A 27,258-nucleotide genomic window follows, 5' to 3' on the forward strand; every position below is an offset into this window, starting at 1 on the left:
CCCTGCTCAAGGGAACTCGGGATAACTCCTGGGATAACTCCCCTGCCCTGGAATATCAGCAGATTCACAGGTAGCCCCATGGTGTTCACCTCGGCCATAATGGGCCACAATGGACTGAGCTGTGCTGACAGAAAAGGCAGCTGCATCATCCTTGAAGGAGTCAAAGAGTCCCAAAGTGCCCCACGCCCCACAGCATTCCATCATCCAGGGTGAAACTCCCCCTCCAGGGGAGGCACCTGGGAGTTCCCACTGAGCCCGAGTGAACATAAACCCAGATTTTGTGTTCTGTGCATTTCTCCCACCACTTCTTGAGATTCCCCCTCATCCCCTCGTGGATCCACTCTGTGACCAGCAGCTGGACCAACAGACACTGAGATTGCAACAACCAAGTCTCATCACAAGACCTGGGGGTGGTGAGATCTTCCTCCTCTTATCCTTTCCCTCTCATCCTTTCCCTCTCTTTCTTTTCCTTATATCACATTTTCTTAAGTGTTACTTTTATGCTTTCATATTTTCATATTAGTACAGATAGTAACAGCCAAAATGGCTACATGGCTGTTTTCTTCTGCAACCAAATTGCTCTAAATTAAACCCTTCATATATTACCTACATATATCATTATTAAACCCTACGTATATATATATTTTTTCCCCAAACACCAGTTTTACCCTTGGCTTTCTAGGGTGGGTTGTACCACATGTAGGTGGAACAAATCCCGTGGAGTTTGCAGCAAGCTACAAATGACAGCAGCTGGCTAACGAGCAACGTCACTAATTATGATTTTCCCAGGTCAAAACCTCCTCAGAGAGGGAATGCTTCAGCATGGAGAAACAGCGCCAGGATTTCCAGGCCTTTATTGGCTTGGGTTGATGATAATTGAGTGTTACCTGGAGGTCAGAGGGGTGGAAAGATCTGGGAGAGATGCACAGCTCCTCTCAACGTGGTGCTTCATGGTTTCCCCAGGGCTGCGTTGAACACCCGTGCAGGAAATGCAGCAAAAGAGCTCTGAATGTGACACTGTGACACGGAGCTTGTGACCAGCCATGTTTGGGCTGAGAACGGTCACAGTGAGTGACAGCCTGGGGGTGAGGGACCATCACCCCCTCTGCCAGAGTCACATTCCCAGAATCATTTGGGATGGAAAAGACCTCCAAGATCATCCAGTCCAAGCTGTGCCTGACCCCCACCTGTCCCCAGCCCAGAACCTTGAGTGCCACCTCCAGGAATTCATGGGACACCTCCAGGGATGGGCACTCCAAACCTCCCTAGGCAGCCCCTTCCAAGGTCTGACAAACCTTTCCATGAAGGAATTTTCCCTAAAATCCCCCCTGAGGCTCCAGTTCCCTCTGCTCCTGTCCCTGTTCCCTGGAGCACAGCCCGACCCCCCGGCTGTCCCCTCCTGGCAGGGACTTGTGCAGAGCCACAAGGTCCCCCTGAGCCTCCTTGGCTCCAGGCTCAGCCCCTGCCCAGCTCCCTCGGCCTCTCCCCACACCACCAAGGCTCTGTCAGTCCTTGCTGAGCTCAAGGAGGTCTCAGGGAACTCGTCCCATCCCTAAGGAGTGGCACAGGGTGGGTGAATCCAGCCCCAGCACAGCGCTCCATTCCACACAGGCTGAAGTGACAATGGCACAGTGGCCCCTGCCATGTGCCACTGCGAGTGAGCTGCAATAAAAGTGTCTTTGTGCGGACACAGCCACGACCAAGAAAAATATTTGAGCTGATCACTGCCGAGCTCGGGGCGGGTTTAATCACAGCTGAGTGTTCACCAGGGAGTTTGGTTCTCACTTCTTTTTCTTCCCCTTCTTTTTGAGAGAGCCAGGCCAGGGGTGGCCCCGGAATTCCAGGAAGGCAGCGGCATTGTGAGAGATGTAGTAAGCGTTGAGCATGGCAGCTGGGCTGAAGAGATCCACTTGTTTCACAACCTTAGTTGCACCCTTTTTGGAGCTTTTGTCTTTGCCACCCTTGGGTTTTTTGGTTTTGCCTGCCTGCAGAGAGAAAATGACCACAAAGCCACTCAGTTTTGGGTCTTTGTTGTCTCACTTTTGGGTGAGAGACTCAGAGAGCTGGGGGTGTTCAGCCTGGAGAAGGATTCAGGGAGAGCTTCCAGAACATTCTAGGGCCTGAAGGGGCTCCAGGAGAGCTGCAGAGGGACTGGGGACAAGGATGGAGGGACAGGACACAGGGAATGGCTCCCACTGCCAGAGGGCAGCCATGGATGGGATCTTGGGAATGAGGAATTCCTGGCTGGGCTGGGATTGCCAGAGCAGCTGGGGCTGCCCCTGGATCCCTGGAATGTCCAGGGCCAGGCTGGACATGGGGCTGGAGCAGCCTGGAACAGTGGAATGTGGTTGGAACAAGATGAGCTCTCAGATCCTTCCAACCCAAACCATTCCATGACTCCAAGACATCCCAGAGCAGCTGTTTTGTTCTTTTTAGTCCTGCCTCACAGAGCCCCTCACCCAGACCCCAGTACCTTGTGGTGGTTTTATGTAAGGACTCACAAGCATTTATACACCTTTCCAATCCCTGCAGGCTGTGACCACCTCTAAAACCATCAGACTGAGCTGATCCCTGTCCCTCTGCGCTTCCATCGGGCTAAAAGAAGGTGTGTGCACAATGAAATTCAAACAATTCTCTACTTAAAAAATTGGTTGTTTTTTAATTACTACATGAGGATGCAATCCTGGAGTAACTTGGCCTGTGTTCATCCGTTCCTGTGTGCCTGCTTGGATTTTAACCCTCCTACAGCTTCCATGGGTCTGCGATGGTGCTGCTCTCCCACCACTGCTGGTTACACAAATCCAAACCCACATACACAGTGTGATTTCCACGTTCTGATTTCTAAAAACTCCTTTCACAGCTCAGCTCTACTCAGTGCAAACGGGAAAAACATTTTTGTTCTGAGGTGTGAGGACAGAGTAAAGGGCACAATCCTCAGAATCAGCTGGAACCAACGAACAGCTAAAGCAAAAATGTAAAAATAATCAAATTTTTAATCTAAACCACACAGACCCTCTATTACAGAAGCAAAAAAGAGATAAAATAAGAGTGTAAACTGCAGCTGCTGACAGCTAATTTGCAGAATGAAACTACTTGAGCTCAGACATATGTTTGAGAGAGCACAAGCCTCTTTAGCAGACTTTAATTGGGCAGAATTTGTGGAATACTTCACATGCTGCAGGGACATGCTGGTGCCAGATTTTCCAGCCAGCCAGTCACCTGAGTCCCATCCCTTATTTGCTGAAAGTGTCTGGTGGATTTTGTGAGCACTTGTAGGCTCCTGGTAGGAATTCAGCCTGTAGCTGATCTTTCCAAATATAAAAGACGCTCGCAGGCTTTATATGCTATGTACAAAATTTTACAGCCTGCAGCCAAGAACAAAAAAAGCTAAAAATCAGAATTAGGTTTATACTTGCACACAAAGTAAATTTAGGCAGGTCAGTTCTGTCCTGCAGCTGTGGGAAGGAACCTTTTGGATATTAACCCTTTTCCTTAAAAAGGTGCTAGCAACACTTCTGAAGGATCAAAGGTGTTTTACCATGGCTGAGTCTTTTCATGGTGAAGTGTCATATCAAGCCCTGGAGATGGACCCTGAAACACAAAATTACATGGTTAGTTACACAGTGTAAAGCGCCTGCTTCTGTGTCAGTCCCCACTAAACTTTGAAGAGAAAAAGGGAAAAAATAGTCCCTTGCAAAACCAGGTCGAAGTGTTTAGGGGGTAATCTCTAAAAGCTGATACTCACCTGTGAAATCAGCTGCTAATTGTAAAATCCCAGGACTCTGAGCTTTTCAGCAAAGCCCTCGAGGTTTCCAATCACAGAATCCTGGACAAAACCTCCAAGACCAAGCCCAGCCGTTCCCCAGCACTGCCAGGGCCACCAGTGACCCCAGGTGTCCCCAGGTGCCACATCCACGGGGCTCTGAAATCCCTCCGGGGATGGGGCTCCCTCCAGCCCCGCAGCTGTGCGAGGGCCGGACAGCTTTTTTAGGAAAGGAATTTCCCCAGCCTAAACCTCTGGCACAACCTGCCGCTGTTTGCTCTTGTTCTGTTCCATGGGAGCAGAGCCCGACCCCGCCTTGCCTGCACCCTCTGTCAGGGAGCTGTACCGAGCGAGCAGCTCCCCCCTGAACCTCCTTTTCTCCCCGGCTGCCCCAGCCCCACCTCCCTCCGTCACCGCCCGGTGTAGAAATGGCAGAATCTCACCTTCCCGTCCCCCCATCACCGCAGCTCTGAAGAAACCCCGGCCCCTCTTCCCCCGCAGGGCCGCCATGGCCTCCCACCCCCCCTTCCCCTCAGCGTCGCGTTGTCATAGCGACCCAAAGGGCGGGACCTCGTGCTGATTGACAGCTCGGTGTCCAATCCGCTGCTGAGGCGCCCGCCCGCCACCCAATCAGCTGCCGGGGGCGCTTCCCGCCGCTGCGATCGTCGCGGGGAAAAGGGCGGGAAAAGCTGTGAGAGGCCTGAGGGGAGTGGCCCCGCCCCGGCCACAGCCACCGCCAAAAGCCCCAGAAATGGTGCAAAACCCTCACCGCTGCCACTTGGAGCTGAGAGGAGGAGAGGAGCAAGTCGCACTTTCCAAAGGTCTTGGAAAGATCGGCGTTTGCTGGGCTGTTTAGTGGAATTTTCACGTTATTGCTGCTTGACGTGCGGGGCAGTCTCTGTTTAAATACCTGACTCAGCCTCCTTCACCATAAAAATATTTAAAAAACAAACTCTGCTTTGCATCCTCGCAGAGCCACGATTCCGGATAGCAGGCTCTGAAAATGATGTGTAATTCAGGTTGGATATTTTCAATAAATCCCCATAAACCGAGGCTTAAGGCACGGAATTGATGGAGGTGGAGGGGTCTGAGGGAGGGATAGGGACACGAAGGGTTCATTTTGTTCTCTGCACCTTTTTTAGACACAACAATTTTATCTAAGGGTAGTAATGCTTCTAAAGGTGGGATGATTTTTAAATTTGGGAAAATAACTATGGGAAAGAGGAGTCTCTCCTGCATCCCTCAGCACCAGATTTTCACTTGCAAAGCACTAAAAAAATTAGGCACAAGTGAAAAATGTCAGTATGGACTGGATTCCCTCATAGAAAAAAGAAATAGCTCATAATTGCAGTATTGCCAAACTCCAACAAACACATCAGCAAGTCTGCCTAGATCATGGGTTTATTTTTACCTTTAACATTAACCTCTCTAAATGTGCTCTCTGCTGCATAAGTGAATTTCCTTCCTTCTTGCCTAATAAAAATACTTGGTAGTGTAACTCAGGAAAAAATTCTGCAGATTTGGGAGTAAAATTCTCTTGAATGAGCCTCGGATAATGAAAGCAAAAATTAAAAATAAATACTGGTTTCCACTCTGTTCAGGGAAATTCAGTGTCATCTGTATTAACAAACTACACAGCATAAAAGAAACAATCATAATTACACTAATTATCTCCTTTTAGCACAGACAACTGTCCGGAAGCCACATTATAATTACTGAGACAAAAAGGAAGGCAGAGAGCACTGAAATGTTCGATCAAGGAGACAAAATTCATCCTGTGCAGTCAAATGTTGTGTTTTGTGGCAGTGCTTGGACCTGGCTGCAGAACAAGCTGCTGTTTACACATGCAAGGCTTTGATAAATAATTAAGGGAAGCTTCTCAAACTCCAGAGGATAATGAGCCTGACCTCATACAGTCACTTCTGTGGTTACAAGTGGATAAATACAGAGGCAGCCAGGACATCTCAATGTTGTTATTTTTATGGAAATATTCATGGGAGAAAAAGGAGGGATTTTTTTTTTTTAACACTGCCAGACTGAATGGATAAAAGGCTAAATTCCCTGCCCCCTCTTCTTTTTTTAAACCATTCTCTCCTTTTCTCAACTCTGAAAGGAACTTTGTATCTTTGTAGCCTTTTATCCTTCACCAAAATTTACTTTAAATTCACCAAACAGCTCTAAAGTTGCTTAGAGAAGACGGAGGAGAAATTAATAACTCAATTCTGTATGCTTTATATCCCTAGGAAACAGGAAGAATCTACAAGAAAACAGGAGAATCTGTGCTGAGGTGCTGAAGAAAAGGTCTTACCCACAGCAGAACTTTTAGCAGCCACCTGTAGGGTAGAAAAAAAAAGAAAAAAAAAGTTCTTTATTGCAATTGCAACAGGGACTGGGAACACTGAGGGGTTCCTGGAACCAACAGTCCTGCTGGAGTGAGATAACAGATGTTCCTCCAGCTGTGCAGAAACCACCCAAAACTTTGTTCTTAAACTGCCTTGCTAAACATATAAAATGATGATTCCTTAATTGCTGGCCCCCAGCTCTTCTGAGAATTTTTCGTCAGGAGAAAATCCTCATTGTCAAGGAAAAAAAAAAATTTGAAACTACTGATTGCTTGCCAGGATGGGACATAAATATTTCAAATAAAGGCGTAGACTCTCCCCAAGTAATTTTTTTGTGCAGAGGTTCAGGTTTTCTGTGGAGATCTCTCTCTGGGAAGCAGAAAATTTGGTGGTGGTGGTGTGAATAAATTGTAATCCAGGAACAGTTGTACCACCCTCCACCACACAGCCATTCAGTTAAGAATTTGTATTTCTAATCTCTCTCAGTAAAAAAAACAGGCACTGAAAAGCACAATTTAAATATAAAATACAGAAAAATGCACATTGGGTATGTACTGTTTTTTTTTTTTTCCAACATATTGTGGGGAAAAAAAAAGGGTTTGAGCCAAACACCAAGGGCTTTTTAAAATTTTTTAGTAATTCATTCAATTCCCCCTTGAGTGGAGATGGGCAGGGATGAGGGCTGAGTTTGGGGGATGTTTTTGTCCTTAAAAACATAAAAAAAAAGAAACATTTAAATTAAGACACAGGAAGAAAAAGCTTAAATAATGAGGTGTCCTTTAAAAGTTGGTTTATTTTGAACAAAAGCGTATCTTAAAAGGTTTTAAAAGGCTTAATGGCATTTCCATGAACAAAGCCTTGGACAAACCCCATGAAAGAAACATTCCCAGGTTAGTTAATTATTTAAGCAATTAGCACAAATTCTGCCATAACAAACACTTGTTTATTTAGGGCTTCCCTGCCCTATGAACACACGATGCTTTGACAAATGCCACCCTCATGCAACGCAGCTTTACCCAAGTGATTCATGATTTCATTTAAGTATTCAGTTATTAAACTGATAGAAAGTTTACAGCTCAATATCCTATTCATTCTGGAATTTATGGACCACAGAATCCACTCTTTTCCTCATAAATTGTTCACCAATGCCCCTTCCCTCCCTACCCTAAGGCCTGGCACAGACATTCCCCCAAACAACCAAAAATCTGTGTTTTTTAGCGTGCTACTTGTTGTCTCCTCAGGGCTGGAAGGGCTGAAGAGGATGTGGAATCATCATGACACTCAGGGAGGAGAGAAAAGGGATCTCCAACACTGCACAGCACAGGGGTGGTTCTATAAAGGTGAGTGAGGTGGAGGAGAGCGGAGGTGACGGGTGGGTGTCCAGGGGACATGCAGGACTGGTCCCTGGTGGCACCAGCACTCTGAGCTGGGCTGGGTCACCCCAGCAGCAGTGCCAGCCCAGGGACAACACGGAATTCTGTCTCCATCCCAAGCCACGCTGTGTTCCTGCTGTGGCAGGGTGGTGTTGGAGCAGGTCAGCAGCCAGCCAGAACCGAACAGACCCAAACAAGCCAGGCACAGCCGGGAGGGATGGAATTCCCAGCTGGGAATCCCTACACCAAGCCTCCATGGAGACACACCTGGGCTCTGAGCTCACTCTGCAACCAAAGGTCTCCAAGAAGTCACAGGATGACCTCCAAAAAGAGGTGTCTGCTGGGCACAGAGAGACTTGGTCTCTTTGGAAAGTTTAGGGGTTGTTTTTTTCCCCAGCTGTGCTTTAAAACCCCCCAGATCCAGCCCAGCCCGTGGCACCGCCAGCCCTCGGGGAGGCGGGAGCGGGGCAGGCAGGGACGTGGCTGTCACTGGCAGTGCAGCAGCCCTTCCCAACGAGGAGGTGGCTGTCACTGGCAGTGCAGCAGCTCTTCCCAACGAATGGGCTGTGAGAACACCTCCCGCTCCAGCCAGAGCTCGTAGGAGTAGTGGAAGTCCTCGGGCAGCTCCAGGCGCTGGCCCAGCACGCTCTGCAGGCAGTTGTCCACCGGGGCGAACTCCGAGTCCTGCGGCTTGTCGTACCTGCGGCTGTTGAAGGCTTCGATGTTGGCCCTCAGCGTGCACTCCTCAGCCTGGAAATCCCACGGCCTGGCGTCAATGTCTGCAGTGAAGGAGGAACAGCACCCAAATAATGTGGGGAACACCGCTCTGACAAGGTCTGAGCAAAGGAAAGGCTGAAGCTTTCATGGGAACACCGCTCTGACAAGGTCTGAGCAAAAGAAAGGCTGAAGCTTTCAAGTGAATTAACCAGAGTCACTCCTAATTATTATTATTCCTAACCAAATCCCATTATGTGCGCATTTTCATTTAGGATAACCCATAAAAATGTAATTATTCCTGCATTAATGTAATTATTCCTGCATTATTCCTCCATACACAGCGCCTGCTTTTTTCACAAAGACCCCACCACTTTTACTGAAAATCTCCGCTGACCACTGAAGCAGGGATCAAGATTTAAAACATTTAAAACCTGGTGAGCTTATTATGAGCTACTAACCACAAATATTTTAAAATTTGGGGAAATGTAACTATGAATGATACTGAAAAGCTGCAATAACCATGATATTATGTCATATTAGATAAACCTACAATATGAAAAGAATCCCAGTATTTTCAAAGCTGGCTTTCACGAGCTCTAAATCTGATGGTGCAGAACAGTGCCATGAAACTTCTGGAAGAAATCCCCAATGGTGACAAGCATTTTAGAGGTTTTAGGCCAAAGCAAGTGAAGCTGATTGCAAAGCCCCAGGCAGAGGGATGAGGCCGGGCAGGACTCACCGTTGCCGTAGGCCCAGTCGTCGTTCATGCGGTGCCGCACCTTCTGGTAGATGGCAGACATGGTCTTCATGTTGCTCTTCCTCCACTGGCGCCCCAGGTACTTGGTCTGGATTTTCAGCAGCTTGAGCACGTAGAGCTGCATCATGGCCTGCTTCACCTTCAGAGCCCGCTTCAGGATCGGGGCTGATTTAAACACCACCAGCATCTGCCAGGAAATCAACACCCATTAATGCAGAGTGCTCGGGGAGCCGCACAAACGCTGTCTGGGCTGATTTGGGCACCAACACCTGCGCCTCGTACACCACAAGCCCCCAGGAGGGAGAACAGGAGCGTTCAGCACAACCAACACTCTCTGCACGGGGCTTGAGGGTCACAGAAATAATGTTATTTGCAGGAGAAAAAGTATTTCTGCATTTAAGGCTCAATCTGTGAAAGAAAAAAAGGGAAGATGATGAAGAGAAGAAGCTCCAGCACTTCCACAAGAAACCCTGAGCACAAGGCCAGGCTGAGCCTGCTGTGTAGAGCCAGGGACGTGCTCCAGGTGAAATGCTGGAGGGTCTCATGGGGAGGGGACATCCCCTTACCATTGTCCTCGAGTGTTTCCACTTGGTCAGCTTGTTGAGGATCCTCAGCAAGTTAATGCAGGAGAACAAATTCCTCCAGCAGAACTGGTTGTTGTCTCCGGCTTCCTGCAAGGGAGAAGTGCAACCCTGACCACAGCGTTCATCAGCACCACCACAGAGATGTCCTTAGGCAGAAATCTTAATTTTTATTGTCTGCACAAGCCTTATTTCTCAGGGAGGACAAGCAGCAGAGTTTCCTCCTCACTTGGGTTATCATCAGCAGATTCTGGGGAACACCATTCTGAAAGACTTCAATTCTAATCTGCTTTTAATTTAGAGTAAGAGCTAATAATGGGATAAATCACATTATCCCATCATAGGGAATATATTTTGTGGTAGATTCACATTCTTTGTTTACAGCCAGAGAGAAAATTTCAGCCTGGTGATCACCACCGCTTTTGGTAACTATACAAATTAATTCATGCTGAGAGCACACATTACAGACCAGCAAAAGCAAATCACAAATCAACACAGGATGACAATTAGCAATGTTCGTATCAAGAGGATGAGACCTTTCTGTAATAAAAATCCCCTCCCTCAGCTCCAGCTTGTGGAAATAGTGCCTGTGGCACTTTCAGTGGTAATTCCACCACTGCAGTGGAATTACCATGTTTGAACAACTCCAAGCACAGGAGAAATGTCCCACAAAAATCCTGTTTGGGGATTAGTGCAAAACAAGAGCTGCTGAATTTATAAACCACTCACAGCCAGCTACAGCCTTCTTAACTCGGGGCAAAACCTCAACCCATTCCAGGATTTTGGCACCCCTCAGGAGGAGTTTGAAAGCAGATTTACCCAAGAAAATACCATCAGCACAATCCCTTTGCTTTTAAAGGCAAGTGCCAAACAGAATCAAGGAATCACTGAGGCTGGAAAAGACCTCCAAGGCCACCGAGTCCAAGCTGTAACTGATTCCCACCTTGTCCCCAGCTCAGAGCCCTGAGTGCCATGTCCAGGCTTTCCTTGGACACCTCCAAACCTCTCTGGGCAGCCCCTGCCAATGTCCGAGAGGCAGCCAGTGGTGGCATGTCACCAGAATGTCACCAGCATGTCACTGAGGTGCTCGTGGATGCTGTCTGGTACTTTGGGGATCCCAAACTGCATTGCCTCTGCAGTGTCACATCATGCCCAGGCCTAACCTGCGCCCTCTACACCAAGTAATTTTCCCAAAGATCCCAGTGGAATAAGCCAACATCCATTCCTTAGGCTGATGGATTTGTTTGTCACCTGTCTGATGTTGTCTCTACAGATTTGAGGAAGGAGGGTCTTTCCATCAGATTTATGGGAGGAGGGAACAGACTGCACAAATTTTAATACCCCTTCTAAGGGGTGGGTTAAGCCCTTTGCAGACCCCTCTGGAATGACAGGAGAGGGAAGATGGGGACTGGGCAGGATTTGAAGAGCCTTTCCCACACATGGTGAATCCCCCATCACCTCAGCCACTCCTGATTTACACCGGGTGGGGACAGCAGTTACCCCATGAGCCCCTCCTTGGCAGACAGCAGTGCTGGACTCATCCTGGCTCTCCTTGGGATAACCAAACACACATCGCTGTGCTCAACCCACTGCGAGCAGAATCATCTGTTACATCCTCTAAGAAATGTGTTACACTGAAATATATCACTCATCAGAGTGGTAAAAAAAAAGCCAAAACAACGTCTGAAGTGCTGGCTGAAGAAATATAAATACATGCACAAACATCTGAGTACCAGGGTGTGTCTAATTCCTACTAAATCCTTACTTCCATGGGTATCCTTCCAAAGACAAACCCTCGTGGTAAAATTCAAGTTTGGTTTCTGCATATTTTCTAATTAAATTGCTCTCCCTTGACAATAACATCCACGTCTGCTGGAGGAAAGTGAAAGGTGCTGTCCTTGAATGTGACAGCTCTCAAATTGTCAAGACCCTACAGGGAATATTTTCCCTAAAAACCTTTGGTTTCCTCCTACAGCCTTAAGGCTGATTGTGAGGATTACGCAAGCCATGAAACTCTCGCTGAAGTGTCACTAGATGTCCCCATCGCTCCAGGTACGATGGAGTCTGGCAGGGCTGAGTGAGAACACCCAACGCTCAGCAGCCCGTGGATCTGGGGAAAATCCTTCTCTCTGATAATTTCGACCTTTACACACCTAAGGAAAAAAAAAACCACAGACCCCAGATTGCAGCAGCACCATGAGATTATCCCTGCCCGGACTGGATTTGTTCAGGATCCTTCTTCATGATTTAGAGTCTCCATTCCTTGTCCATTATTTCCTGTTAACCCCAAAGCTTTCCCCTGTGCTGTCCAAGTCCAACTTCCTCAGCACTTGAATTATTGTAGTTATGAACCTGCCAGCGTTATTATCCCATCTGCAGTCTGTGTATTTGCCCAGCCCATCCTGCTGGCCAGTCTCTGGAATACTTAAGGCTCCTCTCCATATGGAATTTTGTTTATCCCTTAAACTGGTGTCTCATAAAACAGGAGTGCTCTGAGCAATTGAAACCTGGGAGGCAACAGCTTCTGGGTAAATTCTCTTTCAAAGCAGAAGAGCCTTGTCTTGACAGGACAAGAGGAAACAGCCTCAGACTGTGCCAGGGAAGGCTCAGGTTGGACATCAGGAAGAATCCCTTATGGAAAGGGGGGGTCAGGCCTTGGCAGGGGCTGCCCAGGGAGGTTTGGAACTCCCATCCCTGGAGGTGCCCAAGGAATTCCTGGATGTGGCACTCAGGGCTCTGAGCTGGGGACAAGGTGGTGTTTGATCAAAGATTGGACTTGATGATCCTGGAGGTCTTTTCCAACCACAATGATCTTGGAAGTCTGTGATTCTATTCTGTCAGAGGGAAAACCCTAAACCTAACTATTTTTATGGGGTGCCCAACACCAGCAGTGTCTCTTCCTCACTTCCTCACAGCTGACAGTGACTCAGAATAGTGATAGGAGGGATTTTCAAGCCTGGAGGTGAAAAAAAGTCCGATTTTGAAAAGGTTGAGGGTTACAGAGAAAGAAGACAGAGAATAGCAAACCCAAGCCTTCCTTATGCTGTCACACAGAACAATCCTGGCCACAAAAACCCTTTCTGTGCTGCTTACCAGACTTTCTGCTGTGAGCTCGGGCAAGTCACAGACCGTGCAATGTGGATAATCCAGAACAGAGATGCTGCAGCAAACGGGAAAGAAGGGGCTCGTTAGCAACCAATTAAAACGAGAGAAATTTTTAAGGTGATCTACATGATCATGCTCAGGAATCTGTAACATTTTTCCTGCTCTGTGAGTGGAAATGCAACAAGTGGTGTCTCACCCCTTGGCTTAATGGAGCACGTCGATGCCTCCTGGCTCCACAGCTCCATCCTGAGTGCATTAATAGGGACTCAAAGGATTTGGATCCATTAAGACAGGACAGAGGAGTTATTCATATGAATATTTTAAAAGGGGGAAAAAAGTAAACAAAATAGACCTGAGGTTCACAGGGAGGCATCTGGTTGGCAGCAAGAAAATTCACGGTGAGCGAGTATTTAGAGTATCACATTTTTCAAAGGCCTCCAGGCCTGTGGAATTTGTAAAAGTAGTAAATTAAATACACCCAGAACTGGGATTTACACCTCCCTGGCTCAGAGCATCCAGCTGCACATCCCACCTCACTCACAGGTGTGTATCTTGCCTGTGAAACCTCCATCCCAGAGCAGAGGAGGGAGCTGAGTGCTCCTGGGATATGTTTTCTCCTCACTTAAAGCACAGGACCAAAAGTGGAAATATTTACAGCAGGAGGATCAACATTACTTCCTATTTTTCTATGCGTGCCTCCTCGCACAGACACAACCATACCATACAGGAGACAGACCAGCCTACACACACAGCTGAAGAGCAACAAAAAGAGCATCAAAAAGGAAGAAAAAGGATCTTTTTATCATTCCAACATCCCTCTGGAACTCCTCTCCAAAGAGAGGAATCCTGCCCTGGTGAGCTGTGAAAGATCTGTGCTGTCTCAGGACTTTGACCCATGGTGCTCCAGCCAGTGCCCTGCTCAAAACGGGGCTGGTGCCTCTCTCAGATCAGCAGGAAAAGGCAGTGACAGCTATGGAAAACCTGAAGGAGTCAGGAAAGCTGAATTACAGCTATAAAAAGTGGGAAAGACCTGGAAGGCCTCGATGAAGCTGTGTCCCAGAGATGCTGGGTGGCACTGGACGGCTCCCCAGGAGTGCATGTGAAGATGAAAATTACTTTATTTTAAAGATTAAGCCTATTTTATTTTAGTCCTATTTCAGCAGCCCAATCAGAGACTGGAAACCCAGCATCCAGTCACCCTCATCATGCCAAAGGGATTTGCTCTCCACATATTTCTGTAGTGGACAAGACACCCCCAAAGCCTTGTGAGGACACCTGGGTCCCCCCGAGCTCCCCAAGCACGAAGCCTTCCTGCCCCATCACCTCTCTGTCCCCCACCAGTGGCTGTACCTGTTTTTGGCAGCGATGTAGGACATGATGTTCTGGTTGAAGAATTTCAGGATCAGCGGGATGCAGTTGGCAAACACCAGGTGCTGGGACACGTACTCAAACTGGGGGAGAGAAGGGAAAGGGGTCAGCGTGAGCTGGGCAGCTGGGAGCACCACCTGGGAATGGAAACCTCTTTCCAGCCAAAAGCAAAGCACTTGGCGTGGTTTGCCCCAGCCACCTCACAGACCATTTTGTCCCTGAAGTTTGCTGTGTGAGGTTTGTGTCGTGCACAGCAGCTGGAAAATTCCATTTGCCATAGAGAGGACACACACGCTTCACGGCAGTGCTTTAGGAATAGCTGCACCTCATGGCTTTTCAAAATTAAATCTGTGGCAGAACAGTGTGTGGGTTAGAGGGAAGGGGTTGTAGCTATTACATGAGAAAATACAATAAATCCTCTTGCTCTCACACACTAATCCCTCAGTTCCCTCAGAAATTTTGACTGAAATTATATCCCTATTTTCCTACTTGCTTTTAATTCCTCTCTCCCTCAAAGCATTAAATGGTTTTCAAGGTCCCTTCCAACCCAAACCACTCTACAGTTCAATAATACAACAAATCTCTCCTGTCCTCTAAAGCTACAAACTGCAGCAAAACCCAATCCTGTCCCATCCTGCCCTTCCCATGCCTCTCCATCCAGATCTCCAATTTGAGAGGGAAGGAACAGTTTGTTCTCCTCTCAGCCTGGTGCCAGCTGTCAGCATTGGCACACCACAGATGACACAACACCACAGATGACACAGCACTGGGATGTGCTGGTGAGTAATCGACCCTTCCATCCCAAACCATTCTGTGGTTCACCGATTCCTTCATTTCAGACCTGCTGGAGTTCTCACGGTGCTCCCTGAGACCACCTTTGTCACCAAAAGAACAAAATCACCCAGATCAGACACAAAGAAAAGCAGAATCGGGGGATTCAGGAGAGCCTGCAGCTTTCTCCAGGCTCAGCAGCAGGCTGCAATGGCCCTCCTGCCTGGGGGAAAGAAAGGAGGGGAGCTGCTTTGAAGTGAGAAAATTTAATGAAGGCATGGGGGGGGGGGGGGGGGGAGCAGAACAAATGTAGGATTGTAAAAATGTGGGAGTTGGTTTCATTTTACCCAATCCAATACGTGGATTTATATTTATCCTCAGTTAAATATCAGTGGGTTTTGTAATGCAGAGGGATTTGTAGCGTGCTGAAAGCTTTAACAGAAACAATTAGAAAACATTAATTGTTTGACTTGCAGAACAAGTGCAGAACTCGGCCACAGCTCATATTAGTCCTTGGGTTTTTTTAACCAAAGAAAGCCCTGAAGTGGGTGCTGTTTGATTGGTACATGCAGATGGAACAAAAATCACATTGGGAACAAAAATCAGATGGCAACTATGACCCAGATCTCCTGCCTCTGTTGAAACTGGAGCCCCAAGAACCCGATCCTGCCAAAACCAGATTAGGTGACCTCGTGAGGTCCTTCCCAGCACTATTTCTGGGCACTGGAGATGACAGAGCAAAAGAGAGTCTTGCCTAATCCCCTTCCTCTTCCCCCTTCTGCCAGGGAGGCTTGTGCTATTTCCTAAATTTAACCTGAAAGGATATTCCCAGAAGTCTAAAAGCTCCTGCCACGTGAGTAGAAATGATACTGTCAAAGCACAACGGGGTTATCCTAACCTGAGCGACCCTGTACAGGTCCTGGAGCTATGGAAATGTGATTACAGCTCCTCATGGAAACTCCTCCTGGAAGTCTTCCAGGAGAGGGTTTATCAGGACCTTCAAGGCCAGCTGGGCAATGGCCATCCCTTCCTCTAGTTCCCACCTGGTAGATGTGGTTCAGCTTGAAGTGCTTGAGGAGCAGCAGCAGCAGCGCCGAGATGCTCTTCACGATGATCTCCTTGTGCCTGTTCACGTCGATGCCCAGCTTCATGCTCTGCAGGACGGTGATGCTGGGGTGGAGGGAAAACAGCACTGTGGCTGTGGCAGCAGGGAGCCCAAGGGACCCTGGAGTTCTTCATCTGGGTGAGCTCTACAAAACCAAGCACCTTCGCTCCCCCCAAGACTCCCATTTCCACTCATCCTACCTGGTGATGCCAAAATGCGTTCAAAAAGGAGTGGAAAAAATGATGGATTGCCCTCCACCAGGAATCCTGGCAGAGCAGTAGGGGGGACACCTCCTATATGCTGACAAATCTTTATGATTTGGGTCAATTAGCAGGATTTTATCATTTGTGCCACTTAGCTTGGAGTGGCTGCACTCAAATCATCACAACCTCGCTTCCTTGGCTTTCACAGCTCTGCCCCGGTGCCAACTGTAATTTACACCTGCCCAAACAAATACCCCAAATCTGGAGGCCCCCAGACCTATTGGCTCTCCTCCTTGGTCCAAGACTTGGTGGCAAGGCTGGGATGGCCACCTGGTGAGGGACTTACGGCATCTCTTCAGGCAACACGTCTGCCAGGATGTTGATGGAGTCAGTCTTGGCCTTGGAGGTGGGTGCAGCAGCCAGGAGGATCTTCAGCAAAGCAATCTGCAGGAGAGGCCAGGTGTGGGGGATGGTCCAGGAAAGGGAGTTCCTTCCTTCTCCTTCACTTGCCAAAACTGGACAACTCCAAGCCAACTCTACAGGGTTTCTTTCACCAGGCCACACTCAGCCTCTGACAGGCAGGACAAGTGTGGGGAGCTCAGCAGCTCTGTTTGATCCTTAACCTAAGGCATCACATGTGCCTGAGCTCTGGTAGGGTGGGTAAAACAGCACAAGGAACGTGTGAAGTTTAAATGCACTTAAATCTGTCTCTCTCTACAGAGCCCATGTTACCCAACCAGCATCTGAGAATCCTCTGAATCCCTTCTCTTGGACTGTACTTTCCTCCCAACTCTGCTCAGGATTCCCACCAAAATCTCACCATCCAGGTCCTGAACACCCTCCTGTGCTGATCTCTGCAGCTCCTGGACTGGCACCATTCCCTACTCCAAATCTCTTCCTTCCTTTTAAGGAACAGGGCCTTACCATGTACTGGGGGAGATTGTACAACATTGCTCGATACAAGACCTCACAAGGGGTTTCTTGGACTTCCTCTTCCCCCTAAGGCAGAGAAACATTAAAAACAAGGGAGAATGAAGCAAAAATAAGCATGGATTTACGTGACACCTTGGAAATCTCTCATCCTCTCTCTGGTGACAGGATGAAGCAACTTCTTACCAGAGACATGGGGCACTTCTCCAGCTCCTCCTCGTTCTTGATCTGGATATCCGAGATGGAAACGTACTTGTGCTGGCAAAACACAGACAGAGGCAGAGCAGTGTCACAGCTGAAGGAGGAAACACGGCCAGTGATGGTCACAGCAATCTCCCAGTGAGGTGTGCAGGTCACAGCAGAGCCATGGGGAACTCATCCCTGTGTGGGACATCCCTCTGTCCCTGAAGCCACTCACACCTCCTGCCTTTGGTTACTTCCACCTGCTCCTTCTAGGAGCTCTCTGTAAGGAATTAGAGGGACAATCACCTCTAAAAAACACCCCAGACCTTGGATAGGGTCAGATGGCCTCTGGAGAGGTCTCATTCCCTGTGGAGCACTGCAGGAGCCAAGGCTGGCTGTGCTTCCCTCTGGGAACAGCACCAGTTTGGGAATTTATGTCCAAACCCAGCTCTGAAAGTCTTTCAGCTCCAAAACGCACAGCAGACACTTTGCTACACCTCCTATAAATGGGAAGTAAAAATGCTGGAGAGGCTACTGGAGGACTCAGTTTTTAAGTTTTTGCCTCAATTCCTGCAAGAAGCACCAAAAGTTTTTCCTGTGGCACCCAACTTTTTACTCCCTGCAGTAAGAGTGTTTCAGGGAGGTTGGCCAGGAGGATCCACGTGGTGGATATCCCATGGAGCCACCATCTCACCTGCTTCAGGGTCTTCACACTTTCATGGATCGGCCGTGGGAGCCCTATCAGGGTTTCGGTGTCCCTGGGGAATAGGAAAGAAAGTCAGGACATCCATGATCAAACATTTCCATGTCATAAAAAGGTAAAAGAGGGAGCCTGAAGCCTGCTGAATGCATCCCAGATGGGTCAGGAATTGGGAGAGGTGTTGGCCTGAGCTGCTGCCCTCCCACCTCCTCCTCATCATGCCTGCACGAGAGAGGAGAGACATCGGGGTGAAGAATTGGGGTGAAATCAGATTGAATCAGAATTTGGGTGAAATCAGATGACATCAGAAATAGGGTGGAGCCCAGCACTGCACCTAAAAATGAACGTACCCTGCTGGGCCTGTGCCAGGATGACTCTGAACCCACAGCTTGATTTGTTCACAAACTGGGTAATTTGCTGTGGATACCAAACTGCCCCAGCTGCCTTTCACATCAAACCAGTTCCTGACTTGGGCCAGCGGTCACCTATTCTGGGCTAGGTCTGATTTTTAATAGAAAGAGGTCCCTGGGGACCAGTGTCTCCAGGAACATGCTTTTCTAGCACTGCTTTCATTGCTGCAGCTCTGGCAAACCCAGCACTGCCTCATCCTGAGCGTGTCTTGAGCTGGGAAAACCTTTGTGCACACCTCCCACCACTTAACCCCCGCCGATGGAAGCTGCAGGGCAGATCTTGTGGATGAAAAACTCACTGTCCCAGCGTGAATCCGATGAATTTGTTCCTGCTTGCTTCCAGGAAGTGCTCGATGTCTTTCTGTCTGATGGAGCAGCGGAGAGACAACAACAAGGAGAAGGTTGGAAAACAGCTACGTGTAAGATTCACAAGAACCTCAGATTGATTTCTAGAGATCTCAACGGCAGCGGGCAGAAGCCACTCTTGCCCTCACTGAGCCACCAACGTGAACCTAAACCATTTGTAAGTGCTGTGCACCTCCATGGGAATGTGCGAGTAGACTGAGAGGAGTTTTCTGCTAGCAGCACCTTTGTATCCACCTCCTGCGCTCCTCACACGCTTCTCCAAGGAGCATCTGCTCGCTCTGAGAGAACAAATGTCATCTCCACAGTCTGTCAGAGCACACGCTGCTCCGACAGCAAGCTGACATCTTGTCCACCTTGGGCATCTTTCATGGGAACTGCTCGGCAGCTCTGCACTACAAGCAGGACATGAGCTGTGAGCCAAGGCTCTCCTGGACAGAAAGGAATCCAGCTGGATTTCCAGCCAGCAGCCAAGGAAAGCAGCAGCCACTCGGTTGCAAAGCTGAGAGTGTTAAGTGACGTGGAGCACCACGGCACCACCATGGAGATCCATGTGGGAAACCAATTCCGGCTGTGTTTCTGCTAGGAATGCTGTGGACAGACAGACTTAACCCTCTCACTGCTCCTATCTCAAAAATATCTATTTGCTCCTGTGTTTTAAAGACACTGGATTAAATCTAGGCTTGGGATAAACAGCAAAAAAACCCTCACATGGATCAGAGGGAAAGGGGCAGAGGTTTTCACCCTCTTTTCCTACCATTCCCTCATTTCATGTGTGGATAGCTGCCTTAGGAAGGAAAGGCACCAACGCCTTTATCCTTAGATGTTTTTCTCTGCCACTGAAAATGGCTTCACCTGGCAGCACCGGGGTCCTACTCACCCAACAAGGTGTCATTAACCAGCTCCTAAGATGATTAGTCAAGGACTTTGTGCTACCAAGATCCACTGGGACTTGGTTGGGAAAGCTGACCCTGCTCCCACAGCGCCCCAGCACAGCCTCCTTCCCAGTACAACCTGGGATATTCAAAATTGGATCACCACTTATTGGGCAATGAGTTGGTTTGCCCATTTATTGGCTTGGGCTGGGTTGAGCTGAGCTCTTCCCCAGGCTTTACACACCAAAAGTGGCAAGTGGCCAACCTAGAAAGGACCAACCCTGACAAAAAGAGAAGCGGAGTCACTTCAGGTCAGCTTGCCAGAGGTTAAAAAACTTCCCAATGCTTCCCAAAAAACTTCAACGAACTCCGGGACAGGCAGGGCTGGGGAGGATGGCGGTGACACCAGGTGGCTTTACCTGACTTTGGGGGCCCAGGGGAGCCCCTTGGGGAAGGACACCCTCTCGATGGGCAGGCGCTGAGCTGGCATCGCGGGGATGATGGCGTCCCGCTCCATCAGGTCCAGCTCCCCCTCGATCCCGCTGTCCACGTCGTCGTTCTCCTCTTCATCAACCCCTCCTTCATCGTTCTTGAAGAGATCTCTCTCGTTGTAGATATCCAAACTGTCTTGCTTCATCAGGGGCTGCAGCAGAAGGGGAAGGAAAAACTCAACTCACTTCAAGGGTTTTATTTCCCTCTCAGGTGCTGGCACCAGGTTTCTGCATCCTGAAAGGATCAAGCTCTCAGATGTTCCTCAGGTAAGGATTTCCCTCCTAGCTGTTGCCACCAAAGCCTGCACAAGAATAATTCCTTCTGTACCTCTAACCTTGCTGCTCTAGGAAGTGCAACCCCATCTTCCACCTTAAATTTTGGGGCTTCCATCTGACATCTCCTCCTTAGCAAAAGGCATTTCCATCCTCAGAACACAACACAGCAACTCCAAGAGCAGAGCTAAAAAAAGAACTTGCTGTGAGCAGTTTGTCCCTGGTGCTTATCAGCCCTTTGCCATAAGGTCAGGATGTCCTCTGGCTTCCTCTGGATCAAACACCCCATGGGGCTGATCTGTTGCAGTTGAAATTGGTGGATGAAAGACTGGACATGCTCTGACCGTGTGTACTGAGAGCCCAAAATCCCCGCCAGCCCTGGGCTGAGCCCAGTGGGCAGCAGAGGAGGGGAGGGATCCTGCCCCTGGGCCCAGGTGAGACCCCACCTGCAGAGCTGCCCCAGCCCTGGGGACACAGCAGCAGCACCTGGAGCTGTGCAGAGAGTCCAGAGGGATCCATGGAGCTGCTCCAGGGCTGGAGCCCCTCTGCTCTGGAGCCAGGCTGGGAGAGCTGGGAATGTTCCCCTGGAGAAGGGAAGGATCCAGGGAGAGCTTCCAGCACATTCCAGGGGCTCCAGGAGAGCTGCAGAGGGACCGGGGACAAGGATGGAGGGACAGGACCCAGGGAATGGCTCCCACTGCCAGAGGGCAGCCATGGATGGGATCTTGGGAATGAGGAATTCCTGGCTGGGCTGGGATTGCCAGAGCAGCTGGGGCTGCCCCTGGATCCCTGCAATGTCCAAGGCCAGCTTGGCTGGAGCTGTGAGAAACCTGATCTAATGGAAGGTATCATTTGGAACTGGATAGCCCTTAAGGTCCCTTCCAACCTAAACAATTCCACGAGCCTAAAACTGGGAAACACCGGAGCACTCGGGATTAGGGGGAGAAGGGAACCATAACCAGGAGCACTCCTGGCTCGTCCCGCCGGTGCCTGCTGGAAACCCATCCCAAACCGATCCCGGCCGGGAGGACGCTCCCGCTCTCACCCTGCGGCTGCGGTGGCCCCGCTTCTGCTGCTGCTGCTGCTGCTGCTGCTGCTGCTGCTGCTCCACGAGCTCGATGGCGTAGGTGGGCGGGGAGGCCGCACGCATCCCCCGCACCACCTGGATGCTGTCCTCGGGCAGGGGCGGCAGCCCCAGCTCCTCCCGCCGCCGCACCTTCATGGCCTGCAGCGCCTCGAACCCGCCCAGCGTGAACTGCGGACAGAGAGGGGTGGCGGAGCACCCAGGGTGAACTGCGGACAGAGAGGGGTGGCGGAGCACCCAGGGTGAACTGCGGACAGGGAGGGGTGGCGGAGCACCCAGGGTGAACTGCGGACAGAGAGGGGTGGCGGAGCACCCAGGGTTTAACTGCGGACAGAGAGGGGTGGCGGAGCACCCAGGGTGAACTGCGGACAGGGAGGGGTGGCGGAGCACCCAGGGGTGAACTGTGGACTGAGAGGGGTGGCGGAGCACCCAGCGTGAACTGCGGACAGGGAAGGATGGCGGAACACCCAGGGTGAACTGCGGACAGGAAGGGGTGGCGGAGCACCCAGGGTGAACTGCGGACAGAGAGGGGTGGCGGAGCACCCAGGGTGAACTGCGGACAGAGAGGGGTGGCGGAGCACCCAGGGTGAACTGCGGACAGAGAGGGGTGGCGGAGCACCCAGGGTTTAACTGCGGACAGAGAGGGGTGGCGGAGCACCCAGGGTGAACTGCGGACAGAGAGGGATGGCAGAGCACCCAGGGTGAACTGCGGACAGAGAGGGATGGCAGAGCACCCAGGGTGAACTGCGGACAGGGAGGGGTGGCGGAGCACCCGGAGCACGCAGCCCGCACAGCCCTCCCGGGCAGCTCCCAGCTGCAGGCCATCAGCGAGGAGAACCGAGAGGAACGCACCGCGGCACTCGTCCCTTCTCCAGAGTCCTCCCCCACCCCACACCCTCAGCCCACCCTCATCCCAGAAGGAATTGTTTCCTTGTGTCAGCTCCCAGTGCCATCCTAAAGAACCCCATTCATGGTCGGGTTGAATGGTGGGGAACGTCCAGGCTGCAGCAGCACTGTTCCAGAATAAAAGTTTCTGGAGCCAGGAAGGGCTTGCACTCACCAGGAGCACCTTCCAGAGCAGGAGCAGGACCTTCTTCATGGGGAAGTGCGGAGCGTGGCCGCTGCAGAACTTGGTCACCATCGTGAAGAGCAGCAGAGCAAACGGCTCCTCAGTGTGCACAGGGAAACCTGTGGAGAAGGGACCAGGACCAGGATCAGAGGTGATCCCCTGTCCCTGAGCTCTCCCCACTGTCCAGCACAACAAAGGGACCTCAGTAGGGCTCAATGAACTTTGGGGCTCACTCAGCTCCATCCTGAAGGTCTCCCGGCAGGTTTTCCACTCGGGGGGATCCATCTCCTGCTCCACACGGATGTTCTCCACCATCAGGTACATGACACTGAGCAGGACCCTGCCAGGACAGCACGGCAGGCAGGTGTGAGGCCACTGTGTCCCCAGAGGTTGTCCCACGCCCCTTCCAGCGCTGAGGGGATACCTGAGCTCCGTGCTGTCGGCCAGGGAGATGGCCGGCTTCCGCAGGGCGCTGCTGCAGGCCTGGCTGTTCCTGCAGGAGAGGGACGGGCTCAGCACCAGCCCCCTCATCCCCACCCCGGCCAACGTCTGCAGCGCTGGGAATGCCACCCCGGGGCACGTGACACGGCTGTGGCACCTCCCGAGGAGGAGGAGGATGGGGAGAAAGAAGGTGAGGAGGATTGAAAAGAGCGTGAGGAGGATGGGGAGAAAGAAGATGAAGAGGAGGAGGATGAGGAGAAAAGGGTGAGGAAGGTAGGGAGAAGGAAGAGGAAAAGGAGGAAGTTGAGAAAGATGAGAAACATAAAGAGGAGGAGAAGAAGGAAGAGGAAAAGGATGAGGAGAAAGAAGATGAAAAGAAGGAAGGTGAGAAGATGAGACAGTGGAAGTAGAAGAGAAAGAGGAGGATGGAAAAAGGAGGTGAGGAAAGTTGGGAGGAAGAGGATGAAGAGGAGGAGAGTAAATTGAATGGAAGAAAAGGAGAGAAAGCAGATCAGAGAATCACAGAATCATTTTGGTTGGGAAAGACCTCCAAGGTTATTGAGTCCAAGAAGCGGAGGCATGAGAAGAAAGAATGAAGTGACAAAGAGGACAAGGAGGGAGAGGTGGGCGAGGGCAGCACAGTCCTCTCACTCAATCTCCATGTTGAGGAGCTCCAGGAAGGCAGAGAAGGTTCCCAGCTGGTACAGGAGGAAGCTGTTGTGCCGAGACCAGTGCAGGACATCACCTTCATTATCACAGTCCCCAAAGACACCTGGAGGGGCCCCAGAGAAAAACACTGGTGAAGGAGGATCTGCCTTTGAACCTCTGGAGTCCACAGGAGCTTCACTGCACCAACATGGCACAACCCCGAGAAAGGCTTCTCCCAAAACCCCGTGGCAGCGGATCTGTGGCCACATCCGGCCATGGGGGACGTGTCCTTACCCTGTGCCAGGTACAGGATGGCCCGTGCCACTCTGAGCCTCTTGTCCCTGTTGACCACCTCCAGCCCATCCAGCAGGCGCATGACGTAGGCCTTCTGCTGAGCCCTGTCCAGCTCCAGCCACCTCCTGTCCGGCACTGGAAAAGGGACACGGCCTCCAGCCGGGGGCTGCCCTGGGGGTCCCGTTCTTGCCCCAGGCAAGGGGTGCTGAGCCCAGAGCTGGTACCTTGAGTGTGAAAATCCTCCTCGAAGCATCTCCTGTTGTGGCTCAGCTCAGGCTCCTCGGTGTAGCTGTACAGCTCTGGTGGAGACAGGGGATCAGCAGGGACATGGAGGGGATTCACCCTCCTCATTCCCAAATTCCTTGCCAAATTCCTGTGCACCCCGGCGGACACGGGACAGAGATCAAAACTGGTCTCTGAGCTCTCCTGCAGCTCCAAGGGCACCTTGTGGCCACCCAAAGCCACCAAACTTGTCCCCGTGTCCTGGCGGGGCTGTTCCCAGCTCCCGCTCCAGCTGCATTTGCAATTTCATTGGGGTTTTTAAGTCTCACTTAAGAGTTTGGGAATGAAGGGAATGCAGGAACACCCGGGCAGGACCTGCACTGATCCCCCACCCAGCAGCTCAGACATTTTGGGTCTTGCAAATAAGGGCTGGACTTGGAGGGACACGATGTTGCACCTGCTCTTTGAAATTCCTGCCTGTTCCCATAGAATTCCTACTTGTTCCTATAGGATTCCTACCCGTTCCCAGAGAATCCCTACAATCCTGAGGTGCTGAGCAGCACCATGGAGGGCTGAAGCGATCCTGCAGGGAAGGAGGAAGGATCCCTTGCAGAGGAAATGTGTTTTTGCCAGGCCAGCTCGTGCGGCGGAGATACACGGAGCTAAATATAACCCCATTTTCTCCGGAACGCGCTCGGGACCGGGGGCTACGGAGCAGAAGCAGCTGGAGCCGCCACACAGCAGGAGCACAGGGGACAAGGACAGAGCCGCCCGATGAAGGGTGACACCTCCCGCTGTCCCCGGACACTCCGCCCTCCTGCCAGCCCCGGCGCTGTGCCCGGGGTGATGGGGATAACCCCCGCGTCCCTTCCGCGTCCCCAGGGAGCGAGCGGCTCTCTCATAATAAACCCCACTTGCTCCGTTACCGCAGGGACGGCACCGCTCAACATCCATCCCCCATCCCGGCGGGATTTTCATTTTCCCTGCCCGCCGGGCGCCTGGAAATAACAACGCAGCACCCCAAAACCTGCCTCACCTGCCAGCTCAGCGCCGTGGCTGTCGGCGTCCCCGTACTCAAATTCCAGGTTGGGACAATCCACGGAGCCCTGCGGAGAGCGGGATGGGGTTAGGAGGGGGCTGGCACGTCGCTGGGGATATTTTGGGATGCGGGATGGCTGCCAGCACTCGCAGCCTTTGCGCCAAAGCCGCTCCAGCCGCCGGAGCAGCGGCTCGCAGGGATGGATCTCCCGGGCTGGAGCGGGGAGTCCGTGCGCGGCCGCTTAAAACACGGCGGAAATGTGGAAGCCGTGTGTAAAAACAGCATTTCTCAAATCGCAGGGAAAGCAGAGGCACCACACAAAAACGCCGCGGAATATCTGATGCGTCTCAGAACCCTGCACGCCCTAAAAACAAACCCCGGGGCCGGTTCAAAGCAAAAGCCCGCGGGAGGATGCTGCGCATCCCTGAGCTCCGTCCTCAGCGCCGCAGATCTGACAGCTCTCGGGGCCGGGCTTTGCCTTCCTGATCTCCCCCTCCTCCCCTGCGGATGAGGAACTGGAGCATGAAACTTGGCCGGAGGATTCCGGCGGGGCAGCGAGCAGGCAGCCGCAGCCAGACGACCCAAGGCCGGCACCGCGCCGCCCTGCCCCGGGTAAGGGAACACATGAATGGGTAATCAACGAAAATTAACATAATTCCCCATTCCGAGTCTCAGCAGCTCTCCTCGGCAGCCGGGCTGCAACTGATGCGCATCGTGGCGATTAATATTGAAGACTCAGGAGGATGCGCGGCTCCGGGATGAGCACGACTTGCTCAGAAACGCTGTTTTCTCACCCAATTTCTGCAGCCCAGCCGGCGGGGAGGCTCGGGCGGTTAAAGCTGGCGAGGAATTCGGCGAAGCGCGTGCAGCCCTAATCCGCTTTGAGAGACCGAGCCGGGGGAGCAAAGCGAACCCCAAATTCACGAGTTGAGAGCACGACTTGGACACCGTTCCCAGGGACCCTTTTGGGGTTAGGGGGCTCCAGAGGTGGCTTTACGGTGGCCGGGGACATCAGATCCCAGTGGGATCCCGGTGAGGCGATCCCGGTCCTGCTTCCCCAGCCTGGCACTCACGAAGCCGCTCGGGCGCAGCTGGGGCAGAGCAGCCCAGCGGGGTTTGGTGGTTCCCCCGCGCCCCGGAGTTATTGGGGCAGGCGGGGACAGCGGCACCCGCACCTCGGTGAGGGGCAAAGGGGAACCTGCAGAGTGTGGGGGAGCCCAGTGCCCAGGTGGGTCCCCAAAACCTTTCTGCCGCCTCTGGGCGTGGGGCTGGGAGGTGCCGGTGCTGGGGCTGAGCCAGCACCCCAAAACCCTGCAGCTGCGTCTGGGCGTGGAGCGGGGAGGTGGCAGTGCCGCGGAGCGCCCCTGGGGACTCCCGCTGCGGGCTGGGCACCGCAGGACGCTAAAGCCACCCCCGCAGGACCCCTAAAGCGTCCAGTTGGGGCCGGGGAGCACCCCCAAGACCGGGAGCACCCCCACTCCTGGATGAGGCTCCTTCCGCAGGAACCCCAGCCCCGGAGCAGGGAATCCCTTACGGCACAGCAGGTCCCGGCGGAGCCCGGGGGGTGCCGGCAGCGAGCTCCGCGCTCTTACCTCGGACTCCTTGCGCTGGCTCCTGAAGAGCTCCCGGCCCTTGGGCTGTGGCTGTGGTTGTGGCTGTGGCTGGGGCTGGGGCTGTCCCGGGCGGGCCCGGGCCGGGCCCGGGGCTCCGCCGCCTCCCGCCGCCTCCATCCCGCGGCCGCCGCCAGCACGTGGGGGCCGGGCCGGGCCACGCCCCGCCACGCCTATTGGTCCGCCGGGAGCGGGGGCGTGGCCTCAGGGCGCTCCCCCGCCTCGCCATTGGTCCGGAGCGGGACGGGGCGGGGCCCGGGGTAGCGGCGGAGGGGCCGGGATGATCCCGGGGAGATCCCGGGACCGGGGCTGGGCTGGAGGGGTCGGGAACGGGGGATGCTGGGGAAGGGATTCGTAGGGTGTCCCTGCACTGCTGGGAGGATGGAAGGAGGATTTGTAGGGTGTCCTTGGAGTCCAGAATGCTGCCATGGGGGCGTTGTGGGGTGTCCCTGGAGCGCAGGGGGCAGCAGGGCGGGAGCCGGGGTGTCAGAGGTGCCCGTGGGGTAACGAGGGGGTGGCCATGGATGGGCCGGGGGGCACC

The 27,258-nt window shown here is 52.1% G+C and overlaps 2 protein-coding genes and 1 long non-coding RNA gene across 4 annotated transcripts; 1 reads left to right on the plus strand and 2 right to left on the minus strand.

The window, feature by feature from the left end:
• Nucleotides 1-1,709: 1,709 nt before the first annotated feature.
• SMKR1 (small lysine rich protein 1) lies at nucleotides 1,710-4,360 on the minus strand. 2 transcript variants are annotated; one of them, XM_031506740.3, is made up of 3 exons: nucleotides 4,207-4,360; nucleotides 3,539-3,591; nucleotides 1,710-1,985 (listed from the first exon to the last, which is right to left on the minus strand). In XM_031506740.3, exons 2-3 carry the CDS (start codon nucleotides 3,539-3,541, stop codon nucleotides 1,782-1,784), a joined length of 207 nt encoding a protein of 68 aa, XP_031362600.1. In that variant the 5' UTR covers nucleotides 3,542-3,591; nucleotides 4,207-4,360; the 3' UTR covers nucleotides 1,710-1,781. The 2 variants fall into 2 exon arrangements, with proteins under 2 accessions (XP_031362600.1, XP_085425515.1); XM_085569389.1 differs by lacking the exon at nucleotides 4,207-4,360 and adding an exon at nucleotides 3,746-3,896.
• LOC146763546 (uncharacterized) lies at nucleotides 4,291-6,972 on the plus strand. The gene is made up of 2 exons (XR_014952061.1): nucleotides 4,291-4,782; nucleotides 6,007-6,972. It is a non-coding gene; the product is annotated as an uncharacterized LOC146763546 (long non-coding RNA).
• On the minus strand, nucleotides 6,881-26,874 carry STRIP2 (striatin interacting protein 2). The gene is made up of 21 exons (XM_077783725.2): nucleotides 26,700-26,874; nucleotides 25,105-25,174; nucleotides 24,071-24,145; nucleotides 23,847-23,981; nucleotides 23,556-23,676; nucleotides 22,888-22,956; nucleotides 22,697-22,803; nucleotides 22,455-22,582; nucleotides 21,356-21,565; nucleotides 19,966-20,189; nucleotides 18,608-18,673; nucleotides 17,893-17,956; nucleotides 17,202-17,273; nucleotides 17,010-17,084; nucleotides 16,432-16,529; nucleotides 15,821-15,947; nucleotides 13,989-14,089; nucleotides 12,627-12,693; nucleotides 9,519-9,623; nucleotides 8,935-9,139; nucleotides 6,881-8,257 (listed from the first exon to the last, which is right to left on the minus strand). The coding sequence occupies exons 1-21, from the start codon at nucleotides 26,835-26,837 to the stop codon at nucleotides 8,007-8,009; spliced, it is 2,508 nt and encodes an 835-aa protein (XP_077639851.2). The 5' UTR covers nucleotides 26,838-26,874; the 3' UTR covers nucleotides 6,881-8,006.
• Between the last annotated feature and the right edge of the window lie 384 nt (nucleotides 26,875-27,258).

This window comes from Lonchura striata, chromosome 1A, assembly GCF_050655825.1.
Source record: "Lonchura striata isolate lonStrDom1 chromosome 1A, ASM5065582v1, whole genome shotgun sequence".
In the NCBI taxonomy this organism is placed as follows: domain Eukaryota; kingdom Metazoa; phylum Chordata; class Aves; order Passeriformes; family Estrildidae; genus Lonchura; species Lonchura striata.